The 14,731-nt window shown below is 43.8% G+C and overlaps 1 protein-coding gene across 10 annotated transcripts in view; it reads left to right on the top strand.

Moving 5' to 3' along the window:
* Positions 1–14,731, top strand: part of LOC110523649 (guanine nucleotide exchange factor VAV2) — a 236,066-nt gene that overhangs the window by 170,321 nt on the left and 51,014 nt on the right. For all 10 annotated transcript variants that reach the window (XM_036977312.2, XM_090234586.1, XM_090234582.1 and 7 more), the window contains exon 4: positions 6,266–6,334. In XM_036977312.2, coding sequence (XP_036833207.1) covers positions 6,266–6,334 — 69 coding nt within the window. The remainder of the gene's footprint in view (positions 1–6,265; positions 6,335–14,731) is intronic.

A 14,731-nucleotide genomic window follows, 5' to 3' on the forward strand; every position in this document is an offset into this window, starting at 1 on the left:
TGTTGTCCGTAATGATTCTATGATCAGGCCTGTGTGTCTCTGTCACTGTCGGCCCTGAGCCCCAGCTTTACCGTAAGCCTCTCTCCACCCTGCAAACCCAGAAACACTCAGTACCTGGAACACTCACTGTCCAAGCCCTGTCTCCATGAGAAATCCATGAAAAGTTTCCATCAAAAAGTGATGAATAGAGGTTAGGAATAATGGCCCTCTGTCTTTACGTCCTGTTCCTCATCTATAAACTGAGAGCTCTCCTGGTATTCCTCATCTATAAACTGAGAGCTCTCCTGGTATTCCTCATCTATAAACTGAGATCTCTCCTGGTATTCCTCATCTATAAGCTGAGATCTCTCCTTGTATTCCTCATCTATAGGCTGAGATCTCTCCTGGTATTCCTCATCTATAGGCTGAGATCTCTCCTGGTATTCCTCATCTATAGGCTGAGATCTCTCCTGGTATTCCTCATCTATAAGCTGAGAGCTCTCCTGGTATTCCTCATCTATAGGCTGAGAGCTCTCCTGGTATTCCTCATCTATAAGCTGAGAGCTCTCCTGGTATTCCTCATCTATAGGCTGAGATCTCTCCTGGTATTCCTCATCTATAGGCTGAGATCTCTCCTGGTATTCCTCATCTATAGGCTGAGATCTCTCCTGGTATTCCTCATCTATAGGCTGAGAGCTCTCCTGGTATTCCTCATCTATAGGCTGAGATCTCTCCTGGTTTTCCTCATCTATAGGCTGAGAGCTCTCCTGGTGTTCCTCATCTATAAGCTGAGATCTCTCCTGGTATTCCTCATCTATAGGCTGAGAGCTCTCCTGGTATTCCTAATCTATAGGCTGAGATCTCTCCTGGTATTCCTCATCTATAAGCTGAGAGCTCTCCTGGTATTCCTCATCTATAAACTGAGAGCTCTCCTGGTATTCCTCATCTATAAGCTGAGAGCTCTCCTGGTATTATGAAACTCATAGCAGGACCTTGATCTCTCCCTGTTCTCTCTCCTGATAGTTAAATAGTCAAATCAATCTCCCTCCCTCCTTCTCCTCGTGATAACTATCCTCAGCTAATCCAAAACCACCTCTTAGTTTACAGTAGGCTGACACACTTCTCCTTAAGTGTCCTAATTCACCCCTGTGTTTGTGTGTTTGTGTGTGTGTGTGTGTGTGTGTGTGTGTGTGTGTGTGTGTGTGTGTGCGTGTGACTGTGTGCGTGTGACTGTGTTCCCTCAGTGTGTCAGAGTGCTGTAGTGTGCGTGAGATCAGAGCTCCACAGTGAGAAAGAGGGCAACAGACACAGAGGCTGCAACACAGCAGGAGAGAGACTGCAGGGGGGAAGTGTCAGGATGCTCTCTCTCTTCCACTCATCCCTCTCTCCTTCATCCCAGGCTGGGGCATTAGGCATGCTAATGCCCACTCAGGACAGTGTGTGACAAAAGACACGTTAGCCACTCATATACATTACACGTCACACAATACACACAGTATACATGTATACACCCTCAACTCTGTTATACATGTAGATTGCAAATTCTTATACTAATTCACAGATTACTCACATAACACACATAATCATGCATACGTTACACACAGTAAATATGAATGAGTCATGCAAAGCTAAATGAAGGGAAAGTCAGATGGACGTTTATCAGGGTTGCTGGGTGAACTACCACAAGATGAGGCCTGATAGAACGTACTGCCTCAACTACACTGAACTGTTTCTCTGCTTTGGGCCATTCGGTCCTGCTAGAAGTTACTGCACTGCCTACTGCGACTGTAGTCACACCTAACAACTGCGTAGTTACTTCCTCATAGTTATTTGCTGATAGTGGTTCAACAGCTGCTCTGTCCTCAACACGTGTGCCATTGATTACCTTTACCCAACCGTTTGGCTGTGTGCGCATTGAAAAAGCACTTTAACCTAATCGCGGTCTTGGTCAGTTGACAGGAGAAGGGAGTCAATGGGTGCTGCAGACTGGAATTAGTTCAGAGTCATCCATTGGTAGTCTGGAAATAAACAGTCATAACCTCTACTGCCTGATTATATCTGAACACTGAAACAGGGAGAGGGAGGGAGAGAGAGAGAGCGATGTTGAGAAAGAGAGGTTGAGGAGGAGGGAGTGAGAGAGAGCGATGTTGAGAAAGAGAGGTTGAGGAGGAGGGAGAGCGATGTTGAGAAAGAGAGGTTGAGGAGGAGGGAGAGAGAGAGCGATGTTGAGAAAGAGAGGTTGATGAGGAGGGAGAGAGAGAGCGATGTTGAGAAAGAGAGGTTGAGAGAGAGGTTGAGAAAGACAGGGACAGCAGTTGAGAGAGAGCGGTTGAGGAAGAGAGAGAGCGAGGTTGAGAAAGGAGGGAGAAAGGGAGCACAACAGAAAGAACTGATTGGAAAGAAAAAAGGAGAGCGAGGGCTGCCAGGTGACCTTTTCCAGGACAGCCAGCCGAGCTCTGTGATGCATTGTGTTCCTTATCCTGATGTTAGTGTGACAAGTTAGTCCCTCATAGTGACCACACAAAACATGTCCCGAGTGATTGTTTTGTAAACAATGCATTGAATACATTGTATTCAGCTAAACATAGATACAGGAGACATGATTTTGTGCCACCTGGAAGGTCTTGGAGTCACCAGCCTGGGGAATCATGACAGCATCAATGAGCAGCCAGTGGTGTTGTTTATTTTAGATGAAAACCTGGGGATATGGTTTGATTGGCCATCTGGTAATTGAATTGACTGATTCTGTTAAACTCCCTTCGGGGTTCCATAGATGTGAGTCCAAGTGACAGAATGAACTGGTTAACTGAAAAGCACAAATTCAGTTAGATAAGAGGCGTGACACAAGAGGCCAGATTTAATATAAACAATTAGTTGAAAAGTGTCATATTCCAGGATAATTGAAAATGGCCAACAGTGTTTACTTAGTGCCTGTACTAATGCTGCTATCACCACAACTAAATAACTGAATTAACAGAATGCACAGTGGATGTCTCTAGGTGAACATGCGGTAATAGGAGATGCAGCTGTGACTGTCAGGGTTCAGTCAGTGCACTATCCACCTGATTATCTCCCACCCACTTCAGACTGAGCCCTAGGTACTTATACACTCTCTCTCTCTCTCTGTCTGTCTCTCTCTCTCTCTCTCTCGCTCTCCTGAACCCACCCACTTCAGACTGAGCCCTAGGTACTTACACACTATCTCTCTCTCTCTGTCTGTCTCTCTCTCGCTCTCTCTCTCCTGAACCCACCCACTTCAGACTGAGCCCTAGGTACTTACACACTCTCTCTCTCTCTCTCTGTCTGTCTGTCTCTCTCCTGAACCCACCCACTTCAGACTGAGCCCTAGGTACTTATAAACTCTCTCTCTCTCTGTCTGTCTCTCTCTCTCCTGAACCCACCCACTTCAGACTGAGCCCTAGGTACTTATAAACTCTCTCTCTCTCTGTCTGTCTCTCTCTCTCCTGAACCCACCCACTTCAGACTGAGCCCTAGGTACTTATAAACTCTCTCTCTCTCTGTCTGTCTCTCTCTCTCCTGAACCCACCCACTTCAGACTGAGCCCTAGGTACTTATACACTCTCTCTCTCTCTGTCTCTCTCTCTCCTGAACCCACCCACTTCAGACTGAGCCCTAGGTACTTATACACTCTCTCTCCCTGTCTGTCTCTCTCTCGCTCTCTCTCTCTCTCCTGAACCCACCCACTTTACCCCCCTCCTCTCCGTCTCTTTTTTTATTTTTTACCTCTGGTGCCCCTGTGTTGATGTAACCTCGTCCCCAGGCTCCAATTGCTGCCGCATCAACAGAGAGAGCCAGCTGGTGGGCGAGATTAGTGTTGATGTAATCAGCTGTGAGATGGGGGTCTGTACGTTTCCTTTATAGGGGCTAGCAGCCTGCTCTGTGAGGAGTGGGTGTCAGCAGCATATACAGTACAGGAAGGAATGGTGTTCCTACCATACACACACACACACATACGCACGCACACACTTTCTTTCACAATCTCCCGTTCTCTTTTTCTCACTCCACGTTTCTATGAGTGATGCAGAACCTTTGTGTGGCCTGTGAATTAGGGGGGTTGATATTGTATATGGACATGGATGAGTGTGCGTGCGCGTTCGGGTGCACGTGTGAGTCTGTGTGTGTGCCAAGGTTATTATAGTTTTGTGATTTTCTATTAGTGTTTATTACGATTCGCTTGAACATTTTATTTGAAATTCAGTTTAGTTTTCCGACTTGACTCACTAGTTTTTATTTAGTTTCTGTTTGATAAAAACATTTCTATTTCATTTTTATTTCTATTTATTTCAGTTTTGGTTTCATTGTTAGGGACAGAAAGTAGCCTAGAAGCCATGTACTGTATGTGTTGTAGGTCTATAGCAGGGGTACACCAGTACTCTTTGAGATGGTCCTGCCACACCTTTCCTAGGTGGCAAAGGTCCGGATGGATATTGTCATTTATAACAAACCCCCACCTTGCGACCCCAAACTGTTCAAACTGTTCACCCTTCTTGTTGGCAGAAATACAATTTAACCGTTTAAAGGAAATGTCCTGTAATTCTACACATTTTCCACATTATGTGTATTCATATGATACCAGGTGTCGAATCCTGACCCGAGTTCCAAAAATCAAATAATAGATGTCTCACCTTGTCTTTCTCTTGTAATTATTTGGGGGTGCTCTTGGTGATGAACTTGGTTTGGGTTTTCCCTTGTATCTCTGTTCCCACAGGCTGCCATCTTCTGACTCTACAATACATTTACTTTTGTCCTTTCCACTCAAATGAATCCCATACGGGGCTTTGCCTTTCGCGACTGACCACTGCTGGTGTCGGGTTTACTGCCACCATTGTTCATGCCTATGGTTCACACTCATGCGCCACGCTTGCCCTTGGATTTCTTCCCTGTTAGCTACTGATAGCTAGTGATAGTGACGCACAAGCTAGGCCTATTTGAAACATCGCTATCTACTGGCTCCATTTACCTGCACGATTCAGATTCTCGAAAACCCCTTTTGCAGGCAAAGATAAAAGTGTCTGTCTATTTTGTGTTTTTCAAATGTTTTTCTTAGTGTTAGTGTGTGTGTGTGTGTGTGTGTGTGTGTGTGTGTGTGTGTGTGTGTGTGTGCGTGTGCGTGTGTGTGTGTGTGTGTGTGTGTGGTATTAATGGCTGTAGGACAGGGCTTCACATGTTTTGAAGTCACGTTATCCATGGTGATCCAAGGTCAATACTCCAGTGTCCCATACACTACAGATAAATCCATTGCACTGTATTTGATTGCTCCGCAACTACTTAAATAGTTTCCCGGCTTAAAAATGGCACGATGCCGGCAATCATCATAGACCTAGTCATCCAAAACAGAAGAACATCCGTGCATGGCGGAGGCAGAAATGACAAATACCACTTGTTGAGGCATTTGTAAACTTGAAACAAACGTGATAAGAAATGTGTTGCATGTGGAGGACACATTATCACACCACAGTAAAGACTACATTACCCACGCATGGTAGCACATAGATACTTGTGGTCCTGACTGCCCCAATAGATTTACTAGACATATTCAGAGAAATGGTTCATGGCATGTTAGCATTCGGACATTTAGCATTGTGTCTATCATCCATATGAAATGAATACATTTTTTTCTCAATGCACACGCAGCACACAACTGAACGAGGTAGCATGTTCTGAAATGCAGCTTGTATACAATCTGGTACTCTTAATATCTCACCATCGCTTAATTCACCCAATATGCTTTTTCACCTTTAGCCTCTGTTAAAGTTCCAGATGAAGCATCTTGATGAAATTCCAGGAGAAAAAGATTGAGAAATCCAACTATTTAAGTGGCTAATTGATTAGTCATCCATTTGAACATTCTAGCATTCCCTGGAGGGCTCTACTCAATTAGAGAGAAAGGAATTGGAAAAGGGCTCAATCTTATGGATTTGAGTCAAACTTTATGGTTTAAGTAAATCTCAAATTACACCTTATTTCCCATACAGGGGTTAAAACAGGAAATTGTGTAATTTGAGAAATAGCCTTTGTGGGATACTAAGCTACAGTATGCCAGTCAGCCTTGCACAGACTGTTTGACTTTGTGTGTTCTATGTTGATGGCTGATTTGTGTCTATGGGGGAACAGTGGAGCTCATGAATAAATGAGACTGTTGTATTATAGATGATGATGATGGCGTGAGATTGACAACTTGACTGATAGACACTCATCCCCGCTGTTACCATATCTTACTGTGGCTAATTCTGTCTCTCTTTCTCCCTCCGTGTGTGTGTTTTAGGCCCTTTCCTTCAGAGGACACTGCTCTAAATGAGGATGACGTGTACCGGAGTCTTGAGGAGCTAGCAGAGTATGTAGCCAGCCCCCCTGCTGCACCCCTCATCACACACACACACACACACACACACACACACACACACACACACACACACACAAATGGCATTCGGAAGTAGCAGCAGCAGCACAGCCGTAACCGTTCATACTGCCACCTTCCTCCGTCCTCCTGTTTACACAAACTCCCTGCCCTCCGTCACTCTGTCCGTTGCCATGGTGACACCAGTAGAACATTGGCTTCCTGCCTGCCACGTTGGCTCAGTGACTCTATGGCTGGCTGGCTGCATGGCTTGGGTGATGAGTGGGTGGGTGTGAAAGCCAGCTCAGGTCAAAGGAGCGGCAGAGGCAGGGAGGCTGGCCTGGGGTGGGGTGGTAGGGTGGAGGCTGTGTTACGCGACAGCTCCCATTCCTCTGATTAATGGAGAATAATTAGGTGCTGCGCTGAGATAGGTGTCATTCATCACCCAGAGAAAGTGAGGAGGAATGGAGGGGGGGGGGGGGGGGATAACAGAGTGCCACCACTACTGCCTGCTGAATAGATTACTGAAGGAAAACGTGCAGAAGCATAGAGGAGTGAGGGCTAGGCAGGCTAATACTGGATTAAGGCTCAGCTTAGCCTCCAGCCCAACCCAACACTGGGGCCTTACTGGAAAAGGCAGCTCTGTTTCCAGACATAGAGAGAATAGTAAACACACAGGTGCTGGGCTGCATGTCATACAGTGTAGCTTGGTTTAGGAAGGATCTTCCATAAGCACCCAATGCAAAGTTTCCATCCAACGACCTTAGTCAGAGCAATGACAAAGCAATCTCAAAAGGTTGTTGGATAAGGCACGTAGAATGAGGCATTTGATTGTAATGCATCATTGTGGTGGTCCTGTGATGCCTTACCTACAGTTGTGTTGTAGGTAGCACAAAGGGTATCAGCAGGTCCTAGTGGAAAGGTCCTCTGCTTTGATTACATCCCTTTTAGTTTGCCCTTTATCTTTTGACCCCACGCCCTATAACCCAACCTCTCTCTGATACGTGGTCATAACACCTTCTCTGACCTGCCCGGAGCCTTTGGTGACCCCTAGTCATTCCACGGAGGTTGGGCCTTGGCCCCAGCTTCCTACTCCGGTGTGAACCTGCTCTTTGTCTCACCTCCAGGTGCAAAGTGCTGCTGTATCTTATTGAATTAATGAAGCCACGGTGCTTCACGGACCTTTAGAGGATCAGATATGCTTTTCATTATCATCTACGGCCCCAGTCCACGTAATTGATTCATCAGGAGATCCTGCATGTAATGGAGTAGGACACACTCAAGCAAGGAGTAATCTCACGCTCATAGTGTTGTTAATTGGCCCATGATATTGATGTACGGTCAATTTAAGATGAGTGTGTGACTGAAATGAGAGAGCGATATGCCAGTGGATGAGTAGGTTTAACTATATTGAACAAAAATATTAAAGCAACATGCAACATTTTCAAAGATTTTACTGAGCTACAGTTCATATAAGGAAATCAGTCAAATGAAATACATGAATTAGGCCCTAATCTATGGATTTCACATGACTGGGCAGGGGTGTAGCCATGGGTGGGCCTTTCAGTGCTTAGGCCCACCCACTAGGCAGCCAGGCCCTACCACTGGGGAGCCAGGCCTAGTCAATCAGAATTAGTTTTCCCCCAAAAAGGGCTTCATTACAGACAGAAATACTCCTTATCACCCCCCCACCAATGATACCGCAGGTGAAGAAGCCGGATGTGGAGATTAAGCACTGGCAAGTTTTAAATGTTTTATTTATTTAAATAGGCAAGTCAGTTCTTATTTACAATGACGTACTATCCCAGCCAAATCCGGACAACGCTGTGCCAACTGTGTGCCGCCCTATTCAGTCTGGATTTGAACCAGGGACTGTAGTGACGCCTCTTGCACTGAAATGCAGTGCCTTAGACCGCTGCACCACTTGTGGTCTGCGGTTGTGAGGTTGGTTGGATGTACTACAAAATCATCTGAAACTACATTGGAGGCAGCTTATGTTAGAGAAATTAATATTAAATTCTTTGCCAAAGGCTCTGGTAGATTTTCCTGCAGTCAGCACCTTAATTACACGCTCTCTTTAAAACTTGAGACATCTGTGGCATCGTGTTGTGTGACAAAACTGCACATTTTAAGTGGCCTTTTATTGTCCCCAGCACAAAGTGCACCTGTGTAATGATCACACTGTTTAATCAGCTTCTTGATATGCCACACCTGTCAGGTGGATGGATTATCTTGGCTAAGGAGAAATGCTCACTAACAGGGATGCAAACACATTTGTGCACAAAAGTTGAGAGATGTAAGCTTTTTTTGCGTATAGAAAATGTCTGGGATTCTTTTATTTCAGCTCATGAAACATGGGACCAACACTTTACATGGTGCGTTTATATTTTTGTACAGTGTATTTATGTACTGTATTTATCTATACTAGTGTAAAACCAAATCAAGCGTGTGGTTCTTTGTATTGTAGTGAAAGATACATAAGACTACATTAGGCTGCAACTGACAGAACATTGAAGGTTTAGTTCATGTTAAGGGACTCTTGTGATTGTCTGTTGGAGTAAAAGTCTCAGTAAAGGTCATATTCGATACCTTGCTGAATGAACTATTTCCAAGTTAATAGTATCATGGCAAATGCGTTCATGTCAAGGTACATGTAAGAGGAATGAAGATGGTGGATGGTAGTGTGAGCCCATCTGAAATGGCCTGGTCCTTAAATTGAGTTTGTATGTGTACATCTGTTTACCTGAGGCAGGGTCTCCTTAATTACGGTGTCAGGTTCATCTTTACAACCTTAGCACTGCTTCCGGCCTGCGGCTCTGTAATGTCAACTCCCAGCAGTGCTCTGCTCTTTGCTGTGCGTTAGTCCTTCCTGGAGTTGACAAAGCATGAAATGGGTGCAGTTGTCAAGGGACTATTTTTGTCTGAATGACAATCTTCAGATTGAGAAGCAAATGTTGTCAGAAAGGCTTTACATCAAGACAATAACAGTATATTTCTATCACTCCTTGGTGGGGAGTCAGATTCAAGGCTGACAACTCAATGTACTGTAAAGTTAGAACCAAAGAGTGTTACAGTTGACATCACAGAGGATCTGGGGACATTCTATCACTGACTAGGCCTAATTGATGAGCATTTAGGGAATTCTACATTGAGTAAAGTATACCCTTACGACAAAAAACACATGAAATCGCATTTTCAGATGTGAAATAGCTGTTTTCACATGTTGAGCTTTAAATAAACACTTTGTTTCAATTAAAGATCGCCACTTTAAACACCTTTAATGTTATTATATGGTGCAATCCTCCAGTGAGTGGGTTTCTTTATTTTGTACCATTAAGCAAAACTTCTGAAGTATAGGAGAAAATTGTTCTTAGTATTGCAAACAAAAATATTGATATTGAAAGCAAAACATAAACCCAAAAGTATTGAGAGAAAAATATAATATTGCAAGGAAAAACATTTCATGAATGGATGCCAAAAAAAAGTTTTCTGTGAGAGATATTTGATGAAAATGCAATTAAATACATTTTCTGCAATTTTCAATTTTATTTGACATTTTTCGAATGAAATGTTTTTGTAAAGGTAGTGCTGAGACATATCCCCTGCTCCCCCACAAGATCCATAGACCATATCCCTGAGACTACACTGCCTGTGTGGGATGGATGTTTATGTCACGTGTACAACATCATGTCAGGGTGAAGGAGCCAATCTAATACAGAATGTGGAGGTGGGTATGAGGTTAGTCCTTTATTGGTAGGAGAGCTCCCCTGCTGATAACAGTAGGAGTGGCATGCAGGTGGTGCTCTCTCCATATGTTGCTCTTTATCCAACTAGTCCTCCTTCAAGCCTGGGCAATGTCACCTTGTCTGGCCATGGCTTCCCATTCATATCATCACTATTGACTTGATTTTCTATAATGGAAGCTTCTCTATTGTCAAACATGTAAAGTGTGGTGTACTGCAGGGCAACTCTCAAAGCCCTCTACTCTTTTCTATTTTTACCAATGACCTGCCGCTGGCATTAAACAAAGCATGTGTGTCCATGTATGCTGATGATTCAAACATATACGCATCAGCAACCACAGCTAATGAAGTCAATGAAACCATTAACTTAGAGTTGCATTCTGTTTTGGAATGAGTGGCCAGTAATAAACTAGTCCTGAACATATCTGTTTCGGGACAAATAATTTCCAAAGTTCTAGACCTCATCTGAATCTGGTAATGAATAATCTTGCTGTTGAACAAGTTGAGGAGACTAAATTACTTGGTGTTACCTTAAATTGTAAAATGTCCATAGTCAAAACATATAGATTCAGTCATTGTAAAGCTGGAGAGAGGTCTGTTCCACACCACAGTCCAAAAAGGCAAGTTCTGCAGGATCTAGTTTGGTCTTATCTTGATTATTGTCCAGTCGTGTGGTCGTACAGTATGCTGCAAAGAAAGACCTAGTTAAGCTGCAGCTGGCCCAGAACAGAGCAGCACGTCTTGCTCTTTATTGTAATCAGAGGGCTAATATTAGTACTATGCATGCCAGTCTCTCTTGGCTAAGAGTTGAGGATAGACTGACTGCATCACTTCTTCTTTTTATTGGAAACATTGAAACACTGAAAATCGCATACATTTTATGCATAGTCAACTTACACACAGCTCTGACACATTCACTTACCCCACTAGACATGTCACCAGGGGTCTTTTCACGGTCGACAAATCAAGAACAAATTCAAGAAAGTGTACAGTATTATGTGGAGCCAATTTTGCATGGAGCTCTATTCCATCTCATATTGCTCAAATAAACAGCAAACCTGGTTTAGAAAAACAGATAAAGTGGGGCCTTCCGAGTGGCGCAGCAGTCTAAGGCGTCATTACAGACCCGGGTTTGATCCCAGGCTGTGTCGCAGCCAGCGGCGACTGGGAGACCCATGAGGCAGCGCACAATAGGCATAGCGTCGTCTGGGTTAGGGGAGGGTTTGGCCCAGCCCTGTCCTTGTCCCATCGTGCTCTAGCGACTCCTTGTGGAGGGCCGGGCGCATGCAGGCTGACTTCAGTCGCCAGTTGTACTATGTTTCCTCCGACACATTGGTGCGGCTTGCTTCCAGGTTAAGTGAGCAGTACGGCTTGGCAGGGTCGTGTTTCGGAGGATGCATGGCTCTCAACCTAGACTCTCTCCCAAGTCCGTATGGGAGTTGCAGCGATGGGACAAGATTGTAACTACCAATTGGATATCACGAAAAAGGGGTAAAAAATAAAAAAAAATAAAAAAAAAAAGATCAACACCTCACAGCACTACGCCTCTCCCCTCTTTGACCAAGATAGTTTGTGTGTATGTATTGATATGTAAGCTACGTGTGCTTTTTACATTTAATTTTTTTTTTACTTCTGTCCTTGAGCTGTTCTTGTCTATTAATGTTCTGTATTATGTCATGTTTCATGTTTTGTGTGGACCCCAGGAAGTAGCTTCTGAGTAGCTTCTGCTTTTGCAGCAGGTAAGGGGGATCCTAATATCCAACCAAATACCAAATACTGTATCTGTCTGTTCATGTTAGGTATTGTTGGGAAAAGCAGTGAAAAGATGACCTATTAAAGAGCTTGAAGGAGAATTCAGGTTTGCTCTACATAGAGAAAGTTGGCATCTCCCTACACAGAGAATCTCAAAAGAGTAATGTAACATTGCCTTGAAACAGCCCTCCCAGATACGTACTTGCTCAATGTTTGGACAGCCTCTGAGATCTGATATAGTCAGAGCTAATAAAATGGAAGCCCATGGCAGCAACCTCTCTAACTTCATGAGAAAGAAAGGGCCTCATCGCCCTAAAACTTTCTGATTAAATCAGGGAAGAAAGGGAAGCAAGATATTTCCGTCCCAAGTAAATCTGTTTATTTATCCATCAGCTTACAAATGTGCTGGCCCTAGTCATATGTCTCTGGGTAATCCACTTTTCTACAGTTGCACACACACATTTGTCAGTAATTGCATCGCCAGCCTGGTGGTGGAAACCAGAATGACCTTCCATTGAATTTGGTCTGCACACCCTGCAGTCTGCAGAGAGAGAGTTGAAATTCCCCATATACAGTGAGGGAAAAAGTATTTGATCCCGTGCTGATTTTGTATGTTTGCCCACTGACAAAGAATTTTAATGGTAGGTTTATTTGAACAGTGAGAGACTGAATAACAACAAAAAAATCCAGAAAATGCACGTCAAAAATGTTAATGAGGGAAATAAGTATTTAACCTCCTCTCAATCAGAAAGATTTCTGGCTCCCAGTTGTCTTTTATACAGGTAACGAGCTGAGATTAGGAGCACACTCTTAAAGGGAGTGCTCCTAATCTCAGTTTGTTACCTGTTAAAAGACACCTGTCCACAGAAGCAATCTATCAATCAGATTCCAAACTCTCCACCATGGCCAAGATCAAAGAGCTCTCCAAGGATGTCAGAGACAAGATTGTAGACCTACACAAGGCTGGAATGGGCTATAAGACCATCGCCAAGCAGCTTGGTGAGAAGGTGACAACAGTTGGTGCGATTATTCGCAAACGGAAGAAACACAAAATAACTGTCAATCTCCCTGAAATCCAGAAATCCTGCAGCTGCCGCAAGGTCCCCCTGCTCAAGAAAGCACATATACATGCCCGTCTGAAGTTTGCCAATGAACATCTGAATGATTCAGAGGACTGGGTGAAAGTGTTGTGGTCAGATGAGACCAAAATGGAGCTCTTTGGCATCAACTCAACTCGCCGTGTTTGGAAGAGGAGGAATGCTGCCTATGACCCCAAGACCACCATCCCCACCGTCAAACATGGAGGTGGAAACATTATGCTTTGGGGGTGTTTTTCTGCTAAGGGGACAGGACCTCCTTCCCTCAGCCAGGGCATTGAAAATGGATCGTGGATGGGTATTCCAGCATGACAATGACCCAAAACACACGGCCAAGGCAACAAAGGAGTGGCTCAAGAAGAAGCACATTAAGGTCCTGGAGTGGCCTAGCTAGTATCCAGACCTTAATCCCATAGAAAATCTGTGGAGGGAGCTGAAGGTTCAAGTTGCCAAACGTCAGCTTCGAAACCTCAATGACTTGGAGAAGATCTGCAAAGAGGAGTGGGACAAAATCCCTCCTGAGATGTGTGCAAACCTGGTGGCCAACTACAAGAAACGTCTGACCCATGTGATTGCCAACAAGGGTTTTGCCACCAAGTACTAAGTCATGTTTTGCAGAGGGGTCAAATACTTATTTCTCTCATTAAAATGTAAATCAATTTATAACATTTTTGACATGCGTTTTTCTTGATTTTTTTGTTTGTTATTCTGTCTCTCACTGTTCAAATAAACCTACCATTAAAATTATAGACTGATCATTTCTTTGTCAGCGGGCAAACGTACAAAATCAGCAGGGGATCAAATACTTTTTTCCCTCACTGTAGTTGACTTTTTCCTCAGCAGAGATGCAGCTCTCAAAAACTGACTGCACTGATGTGAAAATGTGACTGTACCAGTCCCGTTGGATCTACAGTATTTCAAAATCTGTCATTTTGAAACTTCCATTTAAGAGTAGATCTAATCCAAGGGCATTAGAAATGATGATGATATCAGTAGGAGCCTGAGATGACCCTTTACCAGGTGATGGTCAGTGTTGCCAAGCCAACCCAGAGCAGCCAGGCTTGCTGTAGCTCCCTGGTCAATGTCCAAACATGTGATTTAATATGTACAGCTCTGTGAAAAAGTATTTGACCGCTTTCTGATTTTCTCTATTTTGGTATATTTCTGATACTGAATGTTATCAAATCTTCAACCAAACCTACTATTAGATAAAGGGATCCCGAGTTAACAAATAACACTTATTATACTTATTTTATTTATTTAATTAACAAAGTTATGCAACACCCAATTGACCTGTGTGAAAAATGTATTGCCCCCTTACACTCAATAACTAGTTGTGACAATGACTGTAACCAAATGCTTCCTTTAGATGTTGATCAGTCTCTCATGTCGCTGTGGAGGAGTTTTGTCCCACTTCTTACATGCATAACTGCTGTAACTCAGCAACATTTGTGGGTTTTCAAGCATGAACTGTGGGTTTTCAAGCATGAACTGTTCGTTTCAAGTCCTGCCACAACATCCAAATTGAGATTGGGTCCGGACTTTGACTAAGCCATGCCAAAACTTTAAATGTGTTGCTTTTTAGCCATTTTCATGTAAACTGAATTGTGTGTGTTGGATCATTGTCTTGCTGCATGACCCAGCTATGCTTCAGCTCACAGGAAACCGAACGCTGCATTCCACAGTAAGAACCTCATACCTACAGTCAAGCATGGTGGTGGTAGTGTGATGGTTTGGGGATGCTTTGCTGCCTCAGGACCTGAACAACTTGACTTAATAGAAGGAACCATTCATTATGCTCT

Source organism: Oncorhynchus mykiss, chromosome 5 (assembly GCF_057628025.1).
Source record: "Oncorhynchus mykiss isolate SJ-2025 chromosome 5, ASM5762802v1, whole genome shotgun sequence".
Lineage (NCBI taxonomy): Eukaryota > Metazoa > Chordata > Actinopteri > Salmoniformes > Salmonidae > Oncorhynchus > Oncorhynchus mykiss.